Source organism: Chaetodon trifascialis, chromosome 24 (assembly GCF_039877785.1).
Source record: "Chaetodon trifascialis isolate fChaTrf1 chromosome 24, fChaTrf1.hap1, whole genome shotgun sequence".
Classification (NCBI taxonomy): Eukaryota; Metazoa; Chordata; class Actinopteri; order Chaetodontiformes; family Chaetodontidae; genus Chaetodon; species Chaetodon trifascialis.
The window spans coordinates 14460977-14472985 of NC_092079.1; the positions used below are offsets into that span (position 1 = coordinate 14460977).

Consider the following 12009-nt stretch of genomic DNA (forward strand, 5'->3'; position numbering starts at 1 on the left):
CCAGTTGACCTTCTGACAGATCCTGGCTCGCAATCAGACTTCGGCAGACTCGCTGCGTTAGCATTAGCACTAGCACTGAGACTTCTAATTCTAATAACACACAAACTTCCGCAGGTCCCAGTTTTCCATGTGCGATAACTGGGATCTTGACGCGGGTGCGACGACTGTTGGATTATCAATTTCGGAAAGTTAACAAAATTGCTCAGCTTCTACGTTTCAAGACGCTGTCGGACAATCCGACAAGAACTTTGTATGAAGTACGATGTGGTCTTAGAATTTAAATCTGAAATAACAGAAAACACGCAGCAAATCTCGACGAGTGGACTTGAAATCAGGCTTCTGCAGGTTCTCGCACAGACTCGGCACCGGCTTGCATTCGGATGCCGGCTGTTTCCAACACACACACTCCTCTGCAGCGCTGTGTACACAGACGGGCTATTCATCTTTCCCTTCACCAACATCAATAAATGATGGCTGCTCTCTCTCTCTGTTTAAATATTCATCGGCAGCGCTGCTCGTCTCGCTCGCTAAACAGCCAGACGACCCCGCGCACACACGTGCACGCACACACACTCCCTGCGGCGCATTAGCAATTCAATCCGTCGTCTTCGACACTGGCTTTGGGCAGCCACACACACACGCAGCAGGCACACAATCCCAGTTACACACTCATGATACACACACACACTTATGGAAAAACACACACACACACACAGAGCAGAGAAGCGAGCGGCTGCTTCGACTGCAGTGAATGAAAGTGTGTGTTTGTGTGTGAGTTGTGTTTGTCACTGTGTGTAGACACGGTGATGAAACCCAACGCCACCGGACGCTCCGTTTATCACCCCTTAAAGGGACAGTCCATCACGTTTCCCCAGAGTCACATGGGAAGTTCGTCTTCAGAGATAGCCCAAGAACTGGTTAGCCTAGCTTAGCACAAAGACTGGACAAAGACTGGAGGCGGGGGGGAAACCGCCTAATTTACACATAACATCGTGTTAGCGAACAAGATTGTCTGTCTTGTATATAGCAAGTGCTCCAGCGCTAACGGCGGTTAGTGAAAAAAACAGGCTAACTTTTTCTGTCTCCGCACAGAAAATCTCGGCACCATTCAGCTTTTCCAAAAGGCTGGTTTAGCCACAAAAATCTAGCATTACATCAGACATGCTCCATTTGTGTGGCAAGCTTTTCACACTGAGCATAGCATTGGTTATCTACAGTAAATCATATGCTCATTGAGAAACATATGTCAGATGTGCTCAGCAAGCTTGGAAACACAACATTTACATAAACAAGTACCATTCGCATCAGCTAGCCACAAACAGCTTGGATAGTGTCGAATATAGAGCAAACAATTGCTAGCATCAAGTCAAATGCTCAATGTTTGTTGCATGCTAACATCAGTGAGCTACAAACCGCTAGCATAAAGTCAGATACGCTAACTGTTTGAAGCTGCTTCTTTGAGCTGAACGACAGTTAGCTCCTGGGCTCCTGTCGTGGTTCGTGGTTGGTTTCCAGTCCACGCAGACGTGCTGTCACACTTGGCAGCAGTCTGCGGCGTCTGTCAGCCGCCGCCTGCTCTCACGTCGTGTGATGTGTGACTCTGGTATAAACTGTGTGTCATGGCGGCAGATATATTCAGACTGCGAGCGGCGGCAGTTTGTTTAAAGCGGCGAGTTTTTTGTCTGCGTGTGCCGTCGTCGGTGATGTTGACATGAGGCGGCAGCCGGTGTGCACGAGGTGTAAAACACACACACATCCACGCCGACTGTGATTCAGACTCCTGCTGTTTATCACGACTTAACCTCCACACACACACACCCACACACAGCTGGTTCAGCCTCCCGTGGACTCATTCATATTTCATTAGCGCTCTCTCTCTTCACTCAACACCTTTCTGTCTTCCCACCTCTCGCTCACCTCCCTCTCTATTCACCTCTACCTCGTTCGCTCGTTCTGTTTCTCTCGTCTTAAAGGACATTTTTTTTGTCTCTAATTAGGCTCCTCTGGCGGCTGTAGACTCCACAATAATTGTGCGTGTGTGTGTGCGTGTGTGTGTGCGTGTGTGCATGTCGATGCTGTTCATTGGAAACCAGTTTCCAACGAGCTTTATGGGCTCATTCACTCAAACAGCCAAATAAATAACTGATCTTGAGTCAATGTCAGGAACTAATCAGTGATCAGCTCAATGATCAATCACCAGTCACCCTTAAAACCCACCAACGTATAACCAAACAATCAATCAACCTGTTTTACCAACAAATGAGCCAATTCATAACCAATACATCCACAAGCAACCAAAGTCAGTCTTCAACATTTACCATTTTTTCACCCACATACCAATTAACCAATTAACAAACTCCAATTTCTAACCAACACATTTTATCAGATAACAATCATCTAATCAATATCAGTAATACAAACCTGCCAACCAGCTCGTCAAACAACAAACCGCTTCAACGCCAACACACACATTTAGTTTCAGTCATTTCTGTTTTTTCTTTTTTGATTTGAGGAAATTGTTGTGTTTACATAAAGTTTGATCATGCTGAAGATAATCGATCAGCCTGTTTAGTCTGACTTTATTGTTCATGTACAAACTGTTAAAAAGTGAGTATCGAGTCGTGTTTTATTTTGAAAATCTAACATTAGTATTCTCAGTGAGGGGAACGCAGGAAAAGGTGTTTGTGACGACGCTCGCCTACATCCTTTTATCCTGCGGAGTGTGTGTGCGTGTGTGTGAATGACTCATCCTGAACACACACACGCCAGGATGAAAGGGTGTGGGCGATCGAAAGGGAAGACAGGGCCGAGCGAGGCCGACAGAGACAGAGAGAGAGAGAGGAAAACATCCAGCATGCATGAATGGACTCTGCTTCATATTAGAGGAAATGGTGTGTCCCAGTTTTTGGAGAAGCGAGTGAGTCACACATGTATCCCAGCATCCTCTGCAGACGTCCAGACAGCAGCCAACATCTTCTTAAAGGACCACATCACAGTCGCAGTTGACGCGTTCGGGTCGTCGCTAAATCAACACTCGGAGCAGCTCACGAACTCGTTCTTACGTCGAGATGACCGACCCAACTGATGAAGCTAACGTTAGCATGCTAATCTGCTAATGACATTTCACTTTCTTCATTATGTTTCGCAACAAGTAACATAGCTCAAATTATGGATTAATAACATCAGTTAGCTTAGCATCATCAGCATCATCAGATCTTCTTATAAACTTAAACTCTCAAGTTGTTAATGAGGCAAAAAACCCACAAACGTTTACTGGTTTGAACTGTTGGTTTGACAAGAAGATGAGAAAATGTTCTGTTTGTCTTCTTCATCCTTTTCCCAGCTGATATTAAAAAACTCAAGTATTCTGTGCTAAGATTCAACGTTCCTCATCTGAAATGATGTGAAGGCATTGCTGCATGAAGCAGTTTAATATTAAACCTTTGTGTTTTGCAGATACTTTAAGATGCATTCAGGATATTTGCTGAACCTTCAGGACACATTCAGTGATGACGAGCTGCAGGAGTTTCTCAATATGTTTCTGAATATCTCATGAAATCTGCCACAGATCCTGAAGGAAAACCTCCCGAGTCACATTTCAACCGAACGACGCTCATCTTTTCATTTTCCTCAGACAGACAGACCGAGAGACAGACAGTCAGACAGGCAGAGAGAGAGACAGACACACAGAGAGACAGGCAGGCAGAGAGGACACTGGTCCAATCAGTGAATTTAATTTCCCGTCCAGCAGAAATGAAATGTTGCTGCGTTTCGCTGCATCGCCTTTAATTACAAGCTGTTTAATGCGCGCGCGCACACACACACACACACACACACACACACACACACACACACACACACACACACACACACACACACACACACACACACACACACACACACACACATCCTCATGCATACAAACACACAGTTACGAGTTCCCCCTTTTTATGTACGCATCGGGTGAAAACCTCACATCTCCAGTCGTGCTTCGAATAAAATGTGTTTCTCCGTATAAAATATGTATGGACACTAAATTCATTCAAACTGAATCCGCAATTTAATTCCCAAGTTATTGCCCAAATGGACATTTCCTGGAAATAACTTTCATTTTGGACCTCCTGAGCTTCCATCTCCATCATTAATGCAGCGTTTATAATGTGAGCAAAACAAAATCACTGAACTGACATTTAACTAAAGTCACCATCAGTCACCAAAAGCATCCGATGGAAAGAGAATTAATCAAATTCACAAAAGACACTTACTGAGCATCCTCCAGGTGCATGTTTCCAGGTACGCTTCCTCACCTGCACAGGCCACAGGGCTCCTCCCACATCACAGGTGAGGTCTGAGGAGCTTCCTGTTCTTGTTTCCACACTCGATAAAACTGCATTTCTTAATGTCTTCAGCTATTCTGAAAGACAAATCTGTGTTTATGACGTTAGCATTTTGTTCACCTGCAGTTAGCCTGGTGGTCTACAAGGTGAATAGTTTGATTTCAGGTATGAAGAGAGACCACTAGCAATGAGGTAGCTAGCTGTAACCATTGGTAATGCTAAGAGTTGTGACGAGACTGTTTGACATGAAAACCAGCCGGCTTTGGCTAATTTTTTGAAAAGCTAACATTTTAAAGAAACTGCTAGCATGAAGCCTTTTTAATGCTAACAGATTAAAAAAAACCTGATAGCTTAACATTTCTAATGCTAACAGGTGGAAAGAAGCTGCTCGCTCGTAGCTTTTTTAATGCTAACAGGTGTAAAGTAAAAGAAAAAAACAAAATAAACTCCAGTTTGTTGTAAACATTTGTATTATAATGCTAGCAGGTGTAAAGAAACTGCTAGCAGAAATAACCAGTTAGCTATCACGTTTTACGCTTACAGCTATGAGGAAACTGCTATACTAACAGGTATAAAGATAACTGCGTATAATGCAAACAAGTATTAGGAAAGCCTTCTGCTAGCTAATCTGTGTACTGAGCTTGAATTCAGACGTTTCCAGGTATATTTCTTATTCTTTATATTTATTGGACAATAAATATTTGGGAGAGGAAAGTCAACAGGATGCTGAATACAAAAGTACACACAAAGGTAACAAACAACCTCCCAATCCACAATCCACGTAACAGAACCTGCATCGTATTTACACCAGACTGCATTTACAAAGAACAAATTTAACAACAGTGGTATCTGCACTTATAAATAAAAAAGACGTATATTTACAGTATACATATAGCACACACACGATACTGTTACCAGCTCTCTACAGAGGATGGACTGTCCCTGTCAATGTCCCGATATGCTGATTAATTTACATCATTTACATGAATGTTTCAGTTGTGTGTAGAATTGTGAATTTTCCTTATGGAATACTGCATTGTTTCTGGCTCCTCTGATGGTAAAGAATCTTTCTCACCCCCTCAGTGTGACTCTTTTTTTAAAGTCAACAGGATTTACGACTTCTCATTTCCCTGGTTCCATTGTGTTGTCATGACCTCGTTTTAACCCTGGCGCCCTTCCCAGCAGCCTTCCCTTGCTCTTTCTTTATGTCTCTCCGGATGGGACCTCCGGCCACTTTCATCCCAAGATCCCTGATGTGGACTCTGACGTTGCCCAAGTTCCTTTGCCAGGCAGCATCCATCTTTATGGTCTTACCTCCCTGACCTTGGTTGTCACAGGAATTAGCCTCCTCTTTGGGTGCTGTGCTGTTGCAAGCCACTCTCTTTATTCCCTGGTGTTCCCACATGTTAGCATCCGCTGTAGCAATTGGCTTCACAGGGCTCGTGATTCCTGCATTCTTACTTCGGAGTCGTTGTGGTTCCCAAACACTAACATCAACTGAACCACCTGGGTTTGTGGAGTCCAAAGCCCTATCAGTCTTACTCCCTTGATTTTGTTGTTTCCATGCGCTAACATCTACTGTACCATTTGAGCTTGCTGGATTAGCCATGTTCTTATTGTGTATTTGCTGTGGCTCTGATGGCGCAGCGTCCACTTTGGTGTCAGAATCTACAGCGTTCTGACTTCGTAGTCGCTGTGGTTCCCACATGCTCGCACCAACTGCCACGTCGGACCTTACAGAAGTGTTGCCAGAGGATTTATTTCCTCGCTGTTCTTGTTCCCACATGCTAGAGTGCCTTTTAGAGTCCAGATTAGCAGAATTAGCAATCCCTGTATCCTTACTATGTTGTGGTTGTTGTTCCCACATGCTACAGTCAATCTTTGAGTCCAGATCCCTAGAATTAGGGATCCAAGTATTCTTACTTTGTTGTCTTTGTGGTTCCCACATGCTAGGGTCAATTTTAGAGTCCAGATTAGCAGAATTAGCAATTGCAATATTCTTACTTTGCTGTCTTTGCGGTTCCCACATGTTAGCATTCATTGCCAGGTTCGGCTTTGCAGGAATAAGAACGCCAGCTTTTTTACTTCCTAGCGGTTGTGGTTCCCAAATGCTAGCATCCATTCTGGTTTCTATTTTAGCTGCCAAAGTAGAGAATCCCAGATTTTTAAATCCTTGGAACTGTCCAGACTCTGGACTCCTATTTTGCAACATATTGTCCACGTTAGCACCAACTTCTGCTGTCCGCTGTTGCTGTGGTGGTAATAATGGCGGCATACGTTGTGGTGGTCTTAGTGACAATCTTTGTGATGGTCTTGATGATGGTAATAGGGGTGGTGTTGTGGGTGGTGAAGCTTCCAGCGAGTCCCAACGAGTGTCCACAAACTCCAGGGACGAGCCAAGCATGCCGGCCAGCTCGGGGGTGGCCTCGACCAGCTCCAAAGGGTCCTTGATGTCCGGCCTGAAGGAGGCCAGCTCCTGCTCATCGGGACCCGTTAGGAGCTGCGATAGGGACGCCTGCCGGTAGAACTCATCCTCAGGAATGGACTGCACGTTGAGCTGTGGGAAGAGGCGTCGGAAAGAACGAGACGTCATCCGGAGTCGACCCAGGACGTTGGACAGGAGGAGCCAGTTCCTGGGGCTGGAGGAGTGACAGAGGAGGGGGAGGAGGAGGAGAAGGGGAACAGAGAATTGAGAGGTGAGAATTTGGATTCCTGACCTCAGCATTTCTACCATCCATCAGTTACGTTTCTGAGTGAATATCAGGGATTCAAAACGTTAAAAACAGACTGAACCTTGAAAAGGAAAGTTCTCAGTTGCACAAGAATTTACAGAAACAACATTTTGGACTGAACTCCGTCGACTGCTGCCATCAACTGATTCGCTGACAGAGATGAAGTCATACTTCGTGATGCTTTCATGTAATTTCAATCTTGGTGAATTTGATTGCATTTCTCACCAACTGCCAGATGTCTTCACAGTGCGACCTTTGAGCGACCCGAGCCCAGCAGACTCCAAGATGGAGGACGGCTTCGTGACATCGCAGCGTGGCTGATCGCACGTAAACGTCTCTTGAATGAAGAACGTTCACTTCTTTTCTTTTCTTCCATTAAAGGGAGTTTGTCCTCATCTGATTCAAGGGTCTGAGGATGGTCTGCTGGACAGACTCTGAGGCCCTTTGAGGGAAATTCATCACCTGTGATTACAGCAGTTTGCTTCATGGCATCACTCCACCAATCAGGTGAGGTCTTCTCATTGTTCCTCATTTCAGATTTTCGTGAAATATTAAATTAATGAAAAGCTCTCGACATTTTTCTGTGTTTCAATTTGAGACAAATGTCAGTGGAGACGAAACGAGTTATCCTAGATTAAACATTCAATCGAGGCAGAAGTTGAATTTTGTCTTCGATAAATGTCAGAGAGGGACGATGGAGGGACAGAGACGGAGACGGTTTGTCTTTTATTCTGCTGCTGCAGCCGAAGACAGCCTCGACATCAATTGAGCCGTTATTGATTCACAATGTCTGTCAATGTGTGTACGCGCGTGTGTGTGTATGTCAAGGGCAAAGGAAGTTTAAAACACACACACGTGTGCGCGCACACACACACACAGCATCGGACAAGGCCACGTGTTGCTTTAAAGCCGGTTGCTGCTGGAATGTTAAACAACCAATTGAAATGCACGTGTGTGTGTGTGTGTGTGTGTGTGCATGTGTGTGTGCGTACCCGGTGGCCTTGTACCCGGGAGGAGCCATTAATACTACATCAGACACAAGAGGAAAAAATGAGCGAGAGAGACGCGGAGAAAGAGAGAGGAGGAGGAGAGAGGGAGGAGGAGAAAGAGGGAGGAGGAGGAAGGCGGCAGGGGAGGAAGACGAAGTGGAAGCCAATTAGCCGCGTCACCACGGCGATGCCATCCTCGTTAACGACCTCTCCGTCTGTCCTCCCTTTATCTCGCTCTCTTTCTCTCCATCTCCTCCTCTGAGGGATTTTTTGTCTTTTCTTGCCCCCCCCCATCCTCCCTCTCCTCCTCTGCTCTCCCCTTCCTTCTTTTCTACGCCGGCGTCCCACCACCTTAATTGGACCGTGTGTGTGTGTGTGTGTGTGAGAGAGTGTGAAAAATGGCGAGATGTGTTAGAACAACACTGAGGAAGAATGTGAGTGTGAAAGAGGAAAAAAAGAGTGTGAATAAGAAAAGACAAAGTGTGTGTGTGTGTGTGTGTGTGTGTGTGTGTGTGTGTGTGTGTGCGCGGTCTTTGTTCCTTCCTCTTCCTCTTCGTCTCGTCTTCAATTAGCCCTGATTCCGTCCTGTGTTTGACCTTTTCGTCCATGTTGCATTTGTCCTCCATGTTTGGATCCAGTTCGTCTCGTCCCCGTCTCTCTGGTCTCGCAGGTGTCCACAGCTCGTCCCTTCAGGGGTGGTTCCATTTGTCCTGATACGAACAGTTGAAGTTCCTTTAAGTTCACACCAGGTCACCTGGTCGTCACGGCGTCTTTAGTCTGTCCTCCATTAATAGAGGACATGAAAGCACATTCAGGCTCCCTCCCTCAGAGGTCGTTTGATTTGTCCTTCTTCGGTCTTTGTCCCTTTAGTCAAATAGGTTCAGCCCGACGTCCTTCTGTTTCCAGCAGACGTGATGATTTGACGGACTTAAACTGATTTTCTCGGTTGAAAAACTGAACATTCGGTCACAGAACGTCTGCTTTAGTGAATTGAACATTAATTTTCACGATCGAATTCATGGATTTCTTTGCGATTCAAACCTAAACGACTTTTCGAACATCGGTTCATGGCCCTCGTCCTCAGTCTTCGGTCCAACTCACCCCTGAGACAGTGACACCTGAATGTTGTAGCAGGGGAGCAGCGGCCGGTCGGACAGCTCGAACTCAAACACCTCCCTTCTGGCACGTTGCTCCTCGTCTTCGTCCTCCTCTTCGTCCTCCTCCTCCTCCTCCTCGGGCCCTGGCGGATCAGCGAGTATGTTGTACGCTCCTCGCTCGCTGGACGGCTCTGCAAAAACACAAAAGATCAACGTCAGGAAGACATTTTTGATGAAACTGGACGGACTTTCGTCCCAGGTGCTTCAGCAGTAAACGATCGTTTCAGTGGTTCAGTCCAAACTGGTTTAACCTCAGTTCAGTTCAGAGTGTCCTAACTGGTTTTAGTCCTGAGGAGTTTAGCTGTCGTCCCTTTAGTCCTGATCTTTCAGTCTGACCCTGACCCGGTCCTGGTCTGACCTGCTTCTTTTAGGGTCAGATTGGCCATATTTCTTTTCGTCTCTGTGAACTTCCTCTAATCCTAAATTATTTATCCGCCCTAACTGTCAGTGTCCCCTGACGGTTTTGTCCTCGTGGTTGTGTCCCAGCGTGTGGACTAACCGCACACTGCGCTGCCATGAAACTCCCAGTAGATTCCTGGATCGCCCTCCGACCTTCCCTGGAGGTCGGCCAGATAGTCTGCAGAGAGAGAGAGACGGAGAGTCAGTGGCTTTAGTGGTCGATCAAAGAGCCGACCAATCAGAGAGGATGAAGGCAGCGAGATGAAAACAACAGAGCCACACACACACACACACACACACACACACACACACACACACACACACACACACACACACACACACACACACACACACACACACACACACACACACACACACTGAAGACGGGAAGAAGATGAGTGTTTGTGCTCAGACGGTGCCGGCTTGTCGCCGCGGCGCTTGGCGCTGAGTAGACGGATGCTGGCAGGAGTGTGTGTGTGTGTGTGTGTGTGTGTGTGTGTGTGTGTGTGTGTGTGTGTGTCAGTAAGCTGTTCTGGGATTCAACAGCCAAGCCTCATTAAACCCCTCTGGAGAGAGAGAGAGAGAGAAAAAGAGACGGAGAAAGAGAACAAATACAGGCAGGGAATGGTAATCAGACAGGCGCACGCATGCACGCACACACGCGCACACATGCGCACAAATGCACACACACACACTCGCACACACACACACTTTCCTCTCGTCTATTTCCTTCTTGTTCACTCTGACGTTTCTCTCACTCGCTCTAAATCTGCTTCTTTCTCTCTTCTTTCTTTTCCATCATCTGTTCTTTTACATGTTTTTAGATTTATTTCTATAAATTTTAGCGTCACTGTTAAAGTCGTGTCAAAATCTGAGATTTCCAACGTTTTGAGGACGAAGTCGTCTCGACTCTGAAGACTGAAGACCTTCATCACTGATGAGTTGTTTTCTTGATTTATTGATGAATTGATGAAATTGTGTGTGTGCGTGTGTTACAGTCAGCTGTAGATCAGGAGGACACACACATTTTATTGCCCCCTCCTTCCCCTCCTACCCTCCAGGAAGGTTTCCATGGCAGCGCTGTGGGTCATGTTGATTGGTCCTCGTCCAGAGTAAGAGGTGAGGGTGGGGTCGGCGCCACAGGCCAGCAGGTAACGCACCACCTCCACGTGGTCGTTCTCCACGGCATCGTGCAGCGGCCTGAAAACAGGAAGTAGAATTTATTATTATTTATTATTTTGATCATCAATCAATCATTTTAGTGAAAAACATCTCAGATTATCTGTTTTCTGATTCATAGTCAACTGAAACGCTGGGTTTTGGACTGTTGGACATTTGAAGACGTCCCCTCAGACAAACTGCGTCGGTCATGTGTCAGCGTGCTCTGACGGTTCATTGACTTACAGATTATTGATTCATCACACAAATCATCAAATCAATAAAATATTTAGAGGTGAGCTGATAAAAGGAGTATGAGCAGCTTTTCAGGTCTGATCAGGATTCGTTTCTATGCAGACGATCCAGTTCTCTCTGTGACCCACCTCCAGACACTATCATCTGACCAATCAAAGCAAACCTGAAACTAAAGTTTGAGATTAAGATCTTATGATTCGGACACATGATGTAATTTTTATCTAATCATCCATATTTGCTTCAGCTTTACCTGAAAATGCAGATTTGTTCAGCAGTTTATCTTAAAAATTTATCTCAGAATTCATCTTAAAAAGCTCAAATGTGTATAACTGTTGGATGTAAACTGCAGTTTTGAGGGTGCTTTAGGTGCTTTGAGCTCCCAGAAATATTCCACCTTAACATTCTTTACAAAGGTTGCCGTGTGCCCACGTACGATGACCTGAGACAAAACCACACCAACACATCTTCTGTCTACAGTGTTTCTTTAGTCCTGAGCAGCTGCCACGTCCAGATCCTGGCTGGTCTAACCCTGCGACGCCTCGTACCTGGTCCCGTCCTGAGCGCTGCAGTTGACGTCAGCTCCGTGCTCCACCAGGTGGCGTACGATGCCCAGCCAGCCGCGGGCACAGGCCTCATGCAGGGCGCAGTACCCAGCGTTGTCTCGATGGTTAACATCGCAGATCCGCCGCTCCAGACAGTACAGCACCACCTCCTGGACACGAGAAGACATGTGGACAGCCAATGAGAGCAGAGCCCCCAGAGGGAGTCGTTTACATGATGTTCATCCTCCAATGAGGCAGCTCTGAATGTATGACAGACAGTCATGAAAGACAGGCTGTGATTGGCCGGGCATCAACATGTCGTCTGTCTGTCATGTCTCACCCAGAATGGATCAGTCCGGGTCCAAGCTGGTCCCTAAAGCCCAGACCACACAGTAACGTAATGTGTGTGCCTGCCTTAAAGGTGCGTAACGCAACAAGGA

At 46.1% G+C, this 12009-nt stretch overlaps 1 protein-coding gene across 1 annotated transcript in view; it reads right to left on the minus strand.

Annotated features, from left to right (window-relative positions):
- Positions 1-5001: 5001 nt before the first annotated feature.
- LOC139351964 (BCL-6 corepressor-like) overlaps positions 5002-12009 on the minus strand; it is a 31189-nt gene continuing 24181 nt past the window's right edge. The window contains exons 9-13 of the mRNA XM_070993887.1: positions 11573-11739; positions 10669-10814; positions 9715-9792; positions 9160-9346; positions 5002-6976 (exon numbers count right to left, since the gene is read on the minus strand). Coding sequence (XP_070849988.1) covers positions 5485-6976; positions 9160-9346; positions 9715-9792; positions 10669-10814; positions 11573-11739 — 2070 coding nt within the window. The 3' untranslated portion in view covers positions 5002-5484. The remainder of the gene's footprint in view (positions 6977-9159; positions 9347-9714; positions 9793-10668; positions 10815-11572; positions 11740-12009) is intronic.